Source organism: Hyla sarda, chromosome 5 (genome assembly GCF_029499605.1).
Source record: "Hyla sarda isolate aHylSar1 chromosome 5, aHylSar1.hap1, whole genome shotgun sequence".
NCBI classification, from domain to species: domain Eukaryota; kingdom Metazoa; phylum Chordata; class Amphibia; order Anura; family Hylidae; genus Hyla; species Hyla sarda.
In genome coordinates, this window is record NC_079193.1 from 354,330,760 (window position 1) to 354,345,750 (window position 14,991).

Consider the following 14,991-nt stretch of genomic DNA (forward strand, 5'->3'; position numbering starts at 1 on the left):
TCCATTATACATACACTGTACAGCAATCATACCTCCATTATACATACACTGTACAGCAATCATACCGCCATTATACCTACACTGTACAGCAATCATACCTCCATTATACATACACTGTACAGCAAGCATACCGCCATTATACATACACTGTACAGCAAGCATACCACCATTATACATACACTGTACAGAAATCATACATTCATTATACATACACTGTACAGAAATCATACATCCATTATACATACACTGTACAGCAATCATACCTCCATTATACATACACTGTACAGCAATCATACCTCCATTATACATACACTCTACAGCAATCATACCTCCATAATACATACACTCTACAGCAATCATACCTCCATTATACATACACTGTCTGTGACTGTACAGCAATCATACATCCAATCCATTATTAATGGATTGGATGTATGATTGCTGTACAGTCACAGTGTATGTATAATGGAGGTATGATTGCTGTACAGTGTATGTATAATGGAGGTATGATTGCTGTACAGTGTATGTATAATGGAGCCTCCAATCCAAAAAAAAAGCCTCCAATCCCAAAAAAAATGTTAATAAAGTTTTTCATTTTGTTTGTATTGATATTTATGAGTGTAGGTATGTTTATGTATGTGTGCATGCAAGCAAGAGTGTGTGTGTATATATATCACACACAGCGTGCGCTGCGTGAGTTTGTGCTTTAGGGTGCACACCCTAATGCAATAGGCTGCGCACGCCTATGACTATAATACTGGTCCTATATACAAAAATATAACTACTATAATACTGCTCCTATATACAAGAATATAACTACTATAATACTGCCTCCTATGTACAAGAATATATCTACCATAATACTGCCTCCTATATACAAGAATATAACTACTATAATACTGCTCCTATATACAAGAATATAACTACTATAATACTGGTCCTATATACAAAAATATAACTACTATAATACTGCTCCTATATACAAGAATATAACTACTATAATACTGCCTCCTATGTACAAGAATATATCTACCATAATACTGCCTCCTATATACAAGAATATAACTACTATAATACTGCTCCTATATACAAGAATATAACTACTATAATACTGCTCCTATATACAAGAATATAACTACTATAATACTGCTCCTATATACAAGAATATAACTACTATAATACTGCCTCCTATATACAAGAATATAACTACTATAATACTGCTCCTATATACAAGAATATAACTACTATAATACTGCTCCTATATACAAGAATATAACTACTATAATACTGCTCCTATATACAAGAATATAACTACTATAATACTGCCTCCTATATACAAGAATATAACTACTATAATTTCAAACCTTAGCAGCAGATGGCTGGCACTGGTCCTGTGTAGTTAAGCACTTCAATCTGCGATGCAGCCTATCGGTTCAGTTTGGTTATAAGCCCTCTCCCCGTCACACCCCGGTGCTACTGCCCGCAGAGAAGAAGCAACTTCTAAATACAATCGCAAGAAAGGAGAAGCGGGGGCACTCACGTGTAGGTGATCAGGTAACAGGCTTCTTTATTTCATCAGTGCAGGTAAAATCATACAATAGCTGGGCGTCAGGAGACTTATAACTACTATAATACTGCTCCTATATACAAGAATATAACTACTATAATACTGCTCCTATATACAAGAATATAACTACTATAATACTGCTCCTATGTACAAGAATATAACTACTATAATACTGCTCCTATATACAAGAAAATAACTACTATAATACTGCCTCCTATATACAAGAGTATAACTACTATAATACTGCTCCTATATACAAGAATATAACTACTATAATACTGCCTCCTATATACAAGAATATAACTACTATAATACTGCTCCTATATACAAGAATATAACTACTATAATACTGCCCCCTATATACAAGAATATAACTACTATAATACTGCCCCCTATATACAAGAATATAACTACTATAATACTGCTCCTATATACAAGAATATAACTACTATAATACTGCCTCCTATATACAAGAATATAACTACTATAATACTGCTCCTATATACAAGAATATAACTACTATAATACAGCTCCTATATATAAGAATATAACTACTATAATACTGCTCCTATATACAAGAATATAACTACTATAATACTGCTCCTATATACAAGAATATAACTACTATAATACTGCTCCTATGTAAAAGTCGCACATCATCGAGTGGTTTGGTAATAGACAACGCTGGGATTTAGACAATACTTTATTTTTCCGTAACAAAGACACAAACTTTCCGATCCATAAATGAGACATAACAGACGGGAGGATTCGGCTTCTCATTGGTTACAATTACAGAGAGGATTACAGACTGAAAGATGTCACCGTTTTGTATCCCAATGACACCAACTTCGGTGACATCATTCTGGATTTCTTCCATGACAGAAGGGTCGACTCCAGACAATTCAATGTCACATATTAGGTCTCTGCTCCCGGTCACCGTTGGTCAAGTATTGCAAATAATCATACAAGAAACAAAAAGCAATTAACAATAATAATAAAAAAAAAAACACACAAAAAAAAAACACACAATAGGATAAAACTTAAAGGGGTACTCCGGTGAAAACCTTTTTTCTTTTAAATCAACTGATGGCAGAAAGTTAAACATATTTGTAAATTACTTCTATTAAAAAATCTTAATCCTTCCTGTACTTATTAGCTGCTGAATACTACAGAGGAAATTCTTTTCTTTTTGGAATGCTCTCTGATGACATCACGAGCACAGTTCTCTCTGCTGACATTATTATAATAATAATAACGCTTTATTTATTGTTGTACTCTGTGGGATTTGAACCCAAGTCCCCAGCACTGCAAGGCAGCAGTGCTAACCACTGAGTCACCATGTTGCCCTTAGCATACATCTGCTATGCATAGTTGCTAAAATGGACAGAGATGTCAGCAGAGAGCACTGTGTTCGTGATTTCATCAGTGTTCCAAAAAGAAAGGAATTTCCTCTGTAGCATTCAGCAGCTAATAAGTACTGGAAGGATTAAGATTTTTTAATAGAAGTAATTTACAAATATGTTCAACTTTCTGCCACCAGTTGATTTAAAAGAAAAAAGGTTTTCACCGGAGTACCCCTTTAAGATAAGATTGAAAAAAATGTAAGCGATTCGACTGCAGTTATGAGAATGCAGCACTTATAATCTACACCAAACCATGACATCATAGTTGCCTGTGTGATGTCACATCACCCAATGAATGAATAGGTAGCATTAAACCACCCAATTATACTTTACTATGTATCTCCACCATGGTCATAGTTCCATAAAGGGGTAGTCTGGTGAAAATCAACTGGCGCCAGAACGTCTAACAGAGTTTAAAATTCCTAGGGATTGACAAAGGACATCACATGCACTATTTGGGATTGAAGTGATGCAGATTGAGGGTGGATCCTACATAGATGAGCATTAGGTCAAATATATTGGGTAGCCTAATGTCCCTCATTAAATGTCGGCCACAATGAATTACCGTAACTTAAAGGGGTATTCCGGTGAAAACCTTTTTTCTTTTAAATCAACTGGTGGCAGAAAGTTAAACATATTTGTAAATTACTTCTATTAAAAGATCTTAATCCTTCCAGTACTTATCAGCTGCTGTATACTACAGAGGAAGTTCTTTTCATTTTTAATATCTTTTCATTCTGACCACAGTGCTCTCTGCTGACACCTCTGTCTATTTTAGGAACTGTCCAGAGTAGAAGCAAATCCCCATAGCAAACCTCTCCTGCTCTGGACAGTTCCTGACTTGGACAGAGGTGTCGGCAGAGAGCAATGTGGTCAGACAGAAAGGAAATTCAAAAAGAAAAAACTTCCTCTGCAGCATACAGCAGCTGATAAGTACAGGAAAGATTAAGATTTTTAAATAGTAGTAATTTACAAATCTGTTTAACGTACTGGCACCAGTTGATTTAAAAAAAAAAAAAATTTTTTACCGGAGTACCCTTTAATATATTTTTGTAGCAGTTGGAATTCCTTTTTTTCTGAAACAGAGTTCCAAATCTACTGCATAGCTATATAGATCAATGATGAATTTGTTTGCCTTTAGCCACCACTAGAGGGAGCTTATTGCATACTGATTTATAATTTAGTTCAATGTATTCAGCAGGCTCCCTCTAGTGCCATGCTTTCTGACCAGGGTGTCTTCAGCTGTCGCAAAACTACAACTTCCAGCATGCCCGGATAGCCAAAGGCTGGAGGAGGATGGGAGAGGAGGACGGGAGAGGACGACGGAATAGGAGGTGGGGAGAGGAGGACGGGAGAGGAGGACGGGAGAGGAGGACGGGAGAGGAGGACGGGAGCGGTGGACGGGAGCGGTGGACGGGAGAGGAGGACGGAATAGGAGGTGGGGAGAGGAGGACGGGAGAGGAGGACGGAATAGGAGGTGGGGAGAGGAGGACGGGAGAGGAGGACGGGAGCGGTGGACGGGAGAGGAGGACGGGAGGACGGGAGAGGAGGACGGGAGAGGAGGACGGGAGAGGAGGACGGGAGCGGTGGACGGGAGCGGTGGACGGGAGCGGTGGACGGGAGGATGGGAGAGGAGGACGGGAGAGGAGGACGGGAGCGGTGGACGGGAGAGGAGGACGGAATAGGAGGTGGGGAGAGGAGGACGGGAGAGGAGGACGGGAGAGGAGGACGGAATAGGAGGTGGGGAGAGGAGGACGGGAGAGGAGGACAGGAGAGGAGGACGGGAGCGGTGGACGGGAGAGGAGGACGGGAGAGGAGGACGGGAGAGGAGGATGACGGGATAGGAGGACAGGATATGACAACAATATATCAGGACGGGATATGAAGTCAAAAGTTTCCCATCTTGATTTTCCTCCACAAAAAGGATTAGGAAGGAAAAACCGGGCAACGCTGGGTACTCAGCTGGTATATATAAATATATACACACACACACACTATATACAGTATATATATGTACAGAGTATAAGGGGCTATTTTCTCTTAAAGGATTTCTCCCCATACAGCTATAAGATCATATAGATCAGAGGTCTCTAAACTGTTGACCACCAGCTGTTGCAAAACTACCCACTAACATTCCCACTAGATTTGAGATTTGGTGCTGACCGTGTATTACTAATCCAGCATGTCCATTCTTTTGATGGCAGAATTTTCCGCCACTGAAATTCCGCATTGTGAATGGGTCCCCTTTTCACACCAGTGCTAGATTAGTGCAGCCGAATCCCCAAGGGGAATTTCCCGCAGAGATTCCATAGTGTGAACATAACCTTTACTTGCACATTCAGTACTGCCAATCATTCTGAAAGGAAATAAGCGGCTACTAGACCGGTAAGAAAAAAAAAACAGTTTATAAACAAAATAAAAATAATAATATATATATATATATATATATATATATATATATACACACACACATGATTTTCTGATATATATATTTAAATATATAAAACTCAATGTATGTGTGTATGTATGTATGTATGTGTATATATATGTGTATGTTCCAGCATTACTTCCAAACGACTAAAAATATTAACATGAAACTTGGCCACATGTTACTTATATGTCAACAACAAACATAGGATAGGTGATTTAACCCTTACCCCTTACTCACACCCATTTGCGAGAGTCTGGGTTTTTCTTTAAAGTCCTATACAAGTCTATGGGAAATATATGTTACTACATAACTTCCAAATGGCTGGAGATATTTAAATAATACTTGGTCACATGTTACTTATATGTCCAATAAAAATATAGGATAGATAATTTAACCCTAACCTACCCTCATTTGCCAGGGTCGGGATTTTTGTTTAAAGTCCAATGCAAATCTGTGGGAAATGTATGTTACAGCATAACTTCTGTACAGCTGGAGATATTTCGATAATACTTGATCACATGTTACTTATATGTCAAATAAAAATGTATAATAGTTAAATTAACCCCTAACCTACCCCATATGTGAAGGATGGGGTTTTTGTGTCAAGTCCCATACAAGTATATAGGACTTCTGGTTCCTTACTCCACAAGCTCCGCTCTGCATCTCCTGGTGAATGTGTCAGTCACTGGCAAACCCCACCCTCCCCGCATGCCATACCCCATCTTGCAAATACACAAGCACCCTTTAAGCCACACCCCTATTATTTTCAGCTACAATATCTTTACCACAATGCAGCCCCACCTGAGGACAGGATATGAGGATTAGAAATGAGGACGGGATATGAGGATTAGAAATGGGGACGGGATATGAGGACGGGATATGAGGATTAGAAATGAGGACGGGATATGAGGACGGGATATGAGGATTAGAAATGAGGATGAGATATGAGGACGGGATATAAAGACGGGATATGAGGATTAGAAATGAGGACGGGATATGAGGACGGGATATGAGGATTAGAAATGAGGACGGGATATGAGGACGGGATATGAGGATTAGAAATGAGGATGGGATATGAGGACGGGATATGAGGACGGGATATGAGGACGGGATATGAGGACGGGATATGAGGACGGGATATGAGGACGGGATATGAGGACGGGATATGAGGACGGGATATGAGGACGGGATATGAGGACGGGATATGAGGACGGGATATGAGGACGGGATATGAGGACGGGATATGAGGACGGGATATGAGGACGGGATATGAGGACGGGATATGAGGACGGGATATGAGGACGGGATATGAGGACGGGATATGAGGACGGGATATGAGGACGGGATATGAGGATCAGTGGAGTGGCAGGGGCCATATACGAATTCGCGATATTTTGCGAATATATGGACGAATATTCATCCTATGTTCAAGAAATTTGCATATTCACTATGTTTTTTTTTTTTTTCATGCGAAAATTCATAATGAAATTCGCATAGTGCGCATGCGCAATTATATCTTTCACCTAAAAGGGAGGGAGGGATCAGTGTCTGGTCTGGAAGTGTTGATATTTGCATAAATTCGCATAAAAATTAGCGAAAAACTAAAAATGAATATTCATCATATTCCCCAAAATCGCAAAGTGCCAATATTCGCGGTAAAAATTTGCATTTTGAATATTTGCACTCAACACTAATAAGGACGGGATATGGGGTCGGTGTGAACATACCCTTTACAGTGATTTATTTTCTCATTTTAGGCATTACAATGTTTTAGCTCCTCCTGGAGACATTTTTCAAGCATGCTTGAAAATGGCTCGAGGAGGAGCTGAAATGTTGAAATGCCTAAAATGAGAAAATAAATCACTTATTTGGAGTGCCAATGGTTGGTGTATATATATATATATATATATATATATATATATATATATATATATATATATATAAAATATAATGTAAATATTTATCATACGTATATCATATATATATATATATATATATATATATATATATAGATATAGATATAGATATAGATATAGATATAGATAGACATTTTGAGTAGCCGTATTAGTCCAGTGATGCAAAAACTAAAAATGTTGCAGTATCTTGTAATACCTTTTTTTTATTGGACTAACAGAACTTTGTAGAGAAGCTTTCAGGATTCCTCCCTTTATCAAGTCAAAAGCAAATCCCGAAAGCTTGTCTCTACAAAATTCTGTTAGTCCAATAAAAAAAGGTATTGCAGGGTACTGCAACATTTTTTGATTTTGCATCTATATACATATATATATATATATATATATATATATATATATATATATATATATACACATATGATTATTTTTATGCTTATATATGTGTATATATATATATATATATATATATATATATATATATATATATATAATTTTTTTTTTTTTATTATTATTACAATTTTTTTTTCCCCCCAGATAAATATTAGATAGATAATGTATTTATGTATTGTATATGTAGAGAAAGAAGACCAGATTTTTTGGCCTAATTAACTCATATTTAGTATTAACACACATATAAAAACCCTTTAATTTCCCTTTAAAATATCTTAATTTTCTACATTTTTATATATTATGCAAAAACAAAAAAATCGGGATACAAAATATACCACTATACAATCATATGCAAAATGTATTCATGGCAACAAAACATAATAGGGGGTGTAAAATCAATCAGCAAATTTACTACAGTACAATCATTTGTGCACAGTGTGATTCAAGTATTTTGTGATTATATATTATATATTTTTATATTTTTTCATATATTTATTTTTTCATTTTTATAGTCTATAAAGCAGTGTTTCCAAACCAGCGTGCCACCAGCTGTTACAAAACTACAATTCCCAGCATGCCCGGACAGCCAACGGCTGTCCGGGCATGCTGGGAGTTGTAGGTTTGCAACAGCTGGAGTCACGCTGGTTGGGAAACTGTGGTCTATAGTGAAAACACTGTGTGAGGTTAGAAGAACGGGGTTGCGTTCTTACAGAAAGAGCGTCCCACTCATATCCATAGGCTGTGTCCGGTATTGCAGCTCAGGGCAAATGAAGTAAATATGCTATGCTGCAATACTGCAAGCAGCCACCGAGGCGGCGCTGTTTCTGGAAGAAAGAAACAGTTGTCGTACTTCACCATTTAAGACGTGTACATTGAATAACATCACTGTGATTCCCTATGGCTCTCCCTCTCACTCTTTTTATGTCTACATATGTAACAACTATAACAGGTCAACACAATATAGATAACCACACATATAACAATTACAGTACGCAAAAGTTTAAGCTCAGCTTATTCATTGCAAGAACAAAGAAAAGGAATAACAAGGTTTAGACTTATCCACTTCCCCAATCATTTTCAAGTTTTACCACTTAGGTTGTTGCGGGTTTTTAAAAATGTATTTATGAGGCTCTAAGAGGAAAACGGCGACAAGAAAATGAAGACAACTCGGGTGCGGGAGGAGCATCCAGTTTCTCGTTTTAGCTTTGGTTGATTGATTGTCACCCGACCACACAACATCGGTCATCAGCTGCATCCCTCATGGGTTAATCTCTTCCATGACCTCCATGATTATAGTCCGAGGGCCGGTAAGGATGAGATTCCTGATGGCTCTGAAGTCGCTGTGCAGGACGTTGCGGCCGTTTATAGAGACCACAAATTGGCAGACCTACAAAAAAATATTAAATATATATATATTGTAAATAAATAAATACATTTTTAAAACTGTATTTATTTTCTTTTAAAGGAAAACTATCACGCAGGAAAAAAAAAGTTTTAGATCACAGAGGATCTGACCGCTGGGACCCCCGACAATCTCCTGCACGGGACCCTGTCTCTCCCGAGATTGAAGCGCGTTGACCCGCGCCAGCTCCATGTATCTCTATGGGAGAGTGGAAGATACCCGATCGCTGCATCTCAGGCTCTCTCCCATAAAGATTCATGGAGAGGCTGTGTCGGCTGCCGCTTTGTGCGAGGTTCGACATGCCCCATTACCAGGGAGAGGCGGGGTCCCATGCAGGAGATTGCAGGGGGTCCCAGCAGTCAGTTGTCCTGCACAATAGTTTTCCCTAAAGGAGTACTCCATGCACACGGAAGCAGGAAGAAGACCAGACTGGAGGACTGAAGACTGATAGCAGCGCAACGGGGGGGACGGTGGAAGGCGACTTAAAGGACAACTGTAGTGGAACACTTTTATATATGCCCATGTCGGGCCTCAAAAATAAACAAAATAAACCCGTACATACCTTCCTACGAGCCACCGTTGGTCCGGCACAGGCCTCACGGTCCGGCAGTGCTGACCTCTTTTCACTTCCTGGGGACGGGGTGCCACAGAGCCGTTGGTGTATCACCGGCCACAGCTATGTCCCGCCCCGGCCTGTGATAGGCTGAGCCCACTGTCATGTAAGAAGCCGGCCAGAGCTCCTTACATGGCAAGTGGGCTCAGCCTATCACAGGCCGGGGCGGGACATCGGTGTGGCCGGTGATACGTCGACGGTTCTGCGGCGTCCCCGTCCCCAGGAAGTGGAATGAGGTCAGCACTGCCGGACCAACGGGGGCTTGTAGGAGGGTATGTATGAGTTTATTTTGTTTATTTTTGAGGCACGGGCATATATAAAAGTGTTCCACTACAGTTGTCCTTTAAGGTTTGTTGTTTTCTTTTTTTTTTTTTGCAGCCCAAGCACAATAGGATAAAGAAAAGCAGCGCTGGAGTACTCCTTGCAAATGCAAAATAATTGTCATCGAAATTTTGAACATTCTGTACAAACTTCCTATCTTGCTGTAAGGTCCAGACCACCATGGTTCTACTAAACCATATTGACTTAAAGGCTGCCAATGACTGTCCAGCCCTGCTGTAAGTTGTAGTTTTGCACCAGCCGGAGGCACCCTGGTTAGGAAACACTGTCTTAGGGTAAGTTAACACGGTGAAAAACAAGGTTGGAAATTCCGCAAATAGCAGGCGTTGGCAGAACATGCTGGCACTAGAACTGCACGGAAATACACAGTTTCCATAGACGGCAGAGAATTTCCGAGCGGATTCTGCAGAAAGAATGAGGCCGAAATCGGAATCTCTGTGGCAGATGTTTCTGCTGTGTGTGCATGGCGCAGAGGAATCTCATTGAAAACAATAGGACAATGAAATTGCTGAGCTGAATTTGTACTGTGTTTTTGCTTTTACTAAATTAGAGGCAGATACTGAAACAAGTTCTTTATTTCTCATATTTCTATTTTCTGATCTTTTTTTTTTTTCATTTCATTTTGTTTTAATTATCATAGGGGACAGCCATCTTCCCTGAGCTGTCTTTAACCACATTTAGAGATAAGCTTGACTGCAAGCCCAATGAACCTTTGCAAAGATCATTCAAGAGGGAGGGGGAGGCTGATATGAGAGCATCACCTATTGTGGAGATTTTGTCTTATCTATCTACTGGTGTCACCTTTCACTGTAATGCTGTATATCACAGACAGAACAGGAAGTCTCAGTTAAGTTTAAGGCCCTAGTTGCCAGAACGAAGACTACAAGATTTAAGAATAAATTTTACCCCTTAAAGACACGATTTTTCATTTTTGCGTTTTCATATATTTTTTTCATTTACATCATTCACCGCGCGGTTTCATTAACGTTATATAATTTAATTGTTCAGACATTTCTGTATGCGGTGATACCGTATATGTTCGATTATTTTAAAAAATTTGGGGGGAAATGGGAAAAGTGGGGTGAATTAAACTTTTATTAGGAAAGGGCCTTTATCATATTTATTAACATTTGATTTTAAACTTTTTTACTATTTCTTTCGATTGCAAACACTGAATAATGCTGTTCTATATAGCGCAGTATCAGTATTCCATTAGTACAGGCTGCCTGTATTCTTGGAGCACCGATTGGAAGACACGGAGGTAAGTAGGGACCCTCCGGACATTGTCTTTCAATGGTAAAATTATTGGTGGCTTTGGCTCCATACATTGTGCAGTGGCGGCACTGAACTGCAGCTCCCATTTACTTTAATGGGAGCCGCGTTGCAGTAACCTAGCTCCCCCACTACACAATGTATGGAGCCAACTGCTTCCAGCTCCCATACATTATTTACATCCACACTGGGGTTGCCCTGAACAGTTGATCGGTGGGTGTGGTAGGTGTTGGCCCCCCCGCAGATCAGGTATTGATCATCTATCCTGTGGATAGGCCACTAATAATTTTACCCCTAAAAAAGTTGTGGGTATAACTTACCTTTACACCAGAAGCAGCAGCTGCTCCACTGGGGTCCACTGCCTGGACGTGACATGGCTTATCTCCTCGTACCACGAATCCCCAGCCCACGGGATCACTGACGATCTAAAGAAGATAAGAAAGCAAATTATTCCACTACTTACTTTACAGAGGGGTGACCGTTTCCCACAAAATCAGCACACCCCTCTCCTGCTGCAGACATAGGCCACATGGGGCAGATGCGATTGTACTGATGTCCACCATTAACCCCTCAGATGTCACGATCAATACAAATCAAAGCATCTGCGGCAGATTGGCACTTTTAATGTCTGATAGTAAAAACCGCGGAGATCCGACCATCCAAGATGGTGGATGGAGGTCCCCTCACCTGCCTCAGCTGATCTTTCAGGATCTTTTCCTCTGGACCAGAGAAGTAGATCGCCGATAATACTGATCAGTGCTATGCCTATTCATAGCACTAAACAGTATTAGTAGTCTAATAATTGCTATAAATAGTCCCCTATGGGGACATAAAAAGTTAAAGTAAATGTTAAAAAAAAAAAAAAAAAAAAAGACTTACCGTAAAAAAATTTGAAAAAGCCTCTTCCTAATAAAAAGTTAAATTGCCCCGTTTCCCCACTTTACTCACAAAAGCGTAAAATTTAAAATTATTGAACATATTTGGTATCGTGTAAATGAGCAAACTATCAAAATATAATGTTAATAATTCTGTCCGGTAAATTATGTGAACGTATTAAGAAAAAAGTCTGAAATTGCTGTTTTTTGGTCACATCACATCCTCAAAAAAATAAAAGTGATCAATGTTCCAGATCATGGTGCAAAAAAAAAATAGCCCTCATACAGCACCGTAAACAGAAAAATTTGAGAGTTAGAGGGGAAAAAGTCGGTGCGTCTTATACGACGGCGAATACACCCCTATCGTGGCGGTCCCTGCGGCCATCAACGGCCGGGACCCGCGGCTAATACAGGACATCACCGATCGCGGTGATGCCCTATATTAACCCTTCAGACGCGGCGATCAAAGCTGACCGCCGCGTCTGAAGGGAAAGTGACACTAACCCGGCTGTTCAGTCGGGCTGTTCGGGACCGCCGCGATTTCACCGAACAGCCCGACTGAATAGCCGGGTTAGTGCTTACAGGACACCGGGAGGGACCTTACTCCGTTCAGGGATCCCCTGTATGGCCGGCGCTCTCCTTCCTCGTCATCACGTACGTGCGTCGGCGTACGTAACGACGTGATGACGGCGACAGAGAGCGAGGATACCCGGCCAGCAGCAGAGACATTCCGGAGCGACGGGGACACGGCGACAGCGATGGAGCGACATCCAGGGCAGCGGTGACGGGTCCGGAGCGGCAGGGACACGTATTACCTCCTATGCAGTGCTCTTCAATCTGCGGACCTCCAGATGTTGCAAAACTACAACTCTCAGCATGCCCGGACAGCCGTTGGCTGTCCGGGCATGCTGGGAGTTGTAGTTTTGCAACATCTGGAGGTCCGCAGGTTGAAGACCACTATTGGGTTCAAAATCTTAATTTTTTTTAGATTTTGCACCTATAAACTGGGTGCGTCTTATACGCCGGTGCGTCCTATAGGACGAAAAATACGGTAATTTTGTTAAAAACTTTTGGTTCTTTTAAGTTTTTTGTTTTTTCAAAGCAGTACAATAATAGAAAAGCATGTTAACATGGGTATCAATTTAATCGCATTGTCCCAAAGAATAAATAGAACGTCATTTTAATCGTAAAACGAACTGCGTAAAAACGAAACCCTCCAAAATTAGCAAAATTGTTGTTTTCTTTTCCATTTTCCAACAAAATAATATTTTTGGGGGATTTTGCCATACATTTTATGGTAACATAAAAGTTTGGGCTTAGAATTGATCACTGGTCACACTCCCTACTTACGGTTAGCAGTTTCCTTCTGTATGGTGCTCCTGGGGCTAACAGTTCATCCAGTGTAACCGGCCTTTTTAACACTGTTTAAGGAAAAAATATATATATTACAATTCTTACAATGCAGTCATTGAGATTTGGTGATAAATGGAGAGAAGTACAACATAAAACACATACAATGCAATCTATAAAGGTAAGCAAAGCGAAAAACAACAAGATCCTCCTTCTAAATCGAATGTTTAGAGCAGTGTTTTCTAAACGGTGCGTCTTAAGCTATTGCAAAACTACAACTTTCAGCATGTCCGGACAGCCGTTGGCTGCCCAGGCATGCTGGGAGTTGTAGTTTTGCAGCTGGAGACACACTGTTTAGAAAACACTGGTTTAGAGGAGGAGGGGGCCTTAAAGCTAAAATAAATATTAGTCCCCACTGATGGTTGCTGGATGACAGTGCTAAACACATGTAGAGGTGGCAGGTATAACATCTGGATCAGCATTTAGAGGGAACTGGGTATGGGGTATGTACAAAAGGAGGTGGAGTGGGTCTGGTCTGGGGACTGAATTTTACAAATAGTCTGGTCTGGGGTCTGAATTTTAGGAATAGCCTGGTCTGGGGTGTGAATTTTAGGAATACTGTAGTCTGGTCTGGGATCTGAATTTTAGGAATAGTCTGGTCTGGGGACTGAATTTTACAAATAGTCTGGTCTGGGGTGTGAATTTTAGGAATAGTCTGGTCTGGGGTGTGAATTTTAGGAATAGTCTGGTCTGGGGTGTGAATTTTAGGAATAGTCTGGTCTGGGATCTGAATTTTAGGAATAGTCTGGTCTGGGATCTGAATTTTAGGAATAGTCTGGTCTGGGGTCTGAATTTTAGGAATAGTCTGGTCTGGGTTCTGAATTTTAGGAATACTGTAGTCTGGTCTGGGATCTGAATTTTAGGAATAGTCTGGTCTGGGGACTGAATTTTACAAATAGTCTGGTCTGGGGTGTGAATTTTAGGAATAGTCTGGTCTGGGGTGTGAATTTTAGGAATAGTCTGGTCTGGGGTGTGAATTTTAGGAATAGTCTGGTCTGGGGTGTGAATTTTAGGAATAGTCTGGTCTGGGGTGTGAATTTTAGGAATAGTCTGGTCTGGGATCTGAATTTTAGGAATAGTCTGGTCTGGGATCTGAATTTTAGGAATAGTCTGGTCTGGGGTCTGAATTTTAGGAATAGTCTGGTCTGGGGTCTGAATTTTAGGAATAGTCTGGTCTGGGGTCTGAATTTAAGGAATAGTCTGGTCTGGGGTGTGAATTTTAGGAATAGTCTGGTCTGGGGTATGAATTTTAGGAATAGTCTGGTCTGGGGTGTGAATTTTAGGAATAGTCTGGTCTGGGGGTGTGAATTTTAGGAATAGTCTGGTTTGGGCTGTGAATTTTAGGAATAGTCTGGTCTGGGGTGTGAATTTTAGGA

General features: G+C 40.3%; 1 protein-coding gene across 4 annotated transcripts in view; it reads right to left on the reverse strand.

Moving 5' to 3' along the window:
* Positions 1-7,848: 7,848 nt before the first annotated feature.
* Positions 7,849-14,991, reverse strand: part of DEPTOR (DEP domain containing MTOR interacting protein) — an 82,249-nt gene continuing 75,106 nt past the window's right edge. For 2 of the 4 annotated variants that reach the window (XM_056522665.1, XM_056522669.1), the window contains 3 exons: positions 13,556-13,626; positions 11,651-11,755; positions 7,851-9,091 (listed from right to left, as the gene is read on the reverse strand). In XM_056522665.1, the coding sequence (XP_056378640.1) occupies positions 8,963-9,091; positions 11,651-11,755; positions 13,556-13,626 (305 nt within the window). In that variant the 3' untranslated portion in view covers positions 7,851-8,962. Of the gene's footprint in view, positions 9,092-11,650; positions 11,756-13,555; positions 13,627-14,991 lie in introns of all 4 variants that reach the window. The other 2 variants (XM_056522668.1, XM_056522667.1) reach the window with 2 other exon arrangements.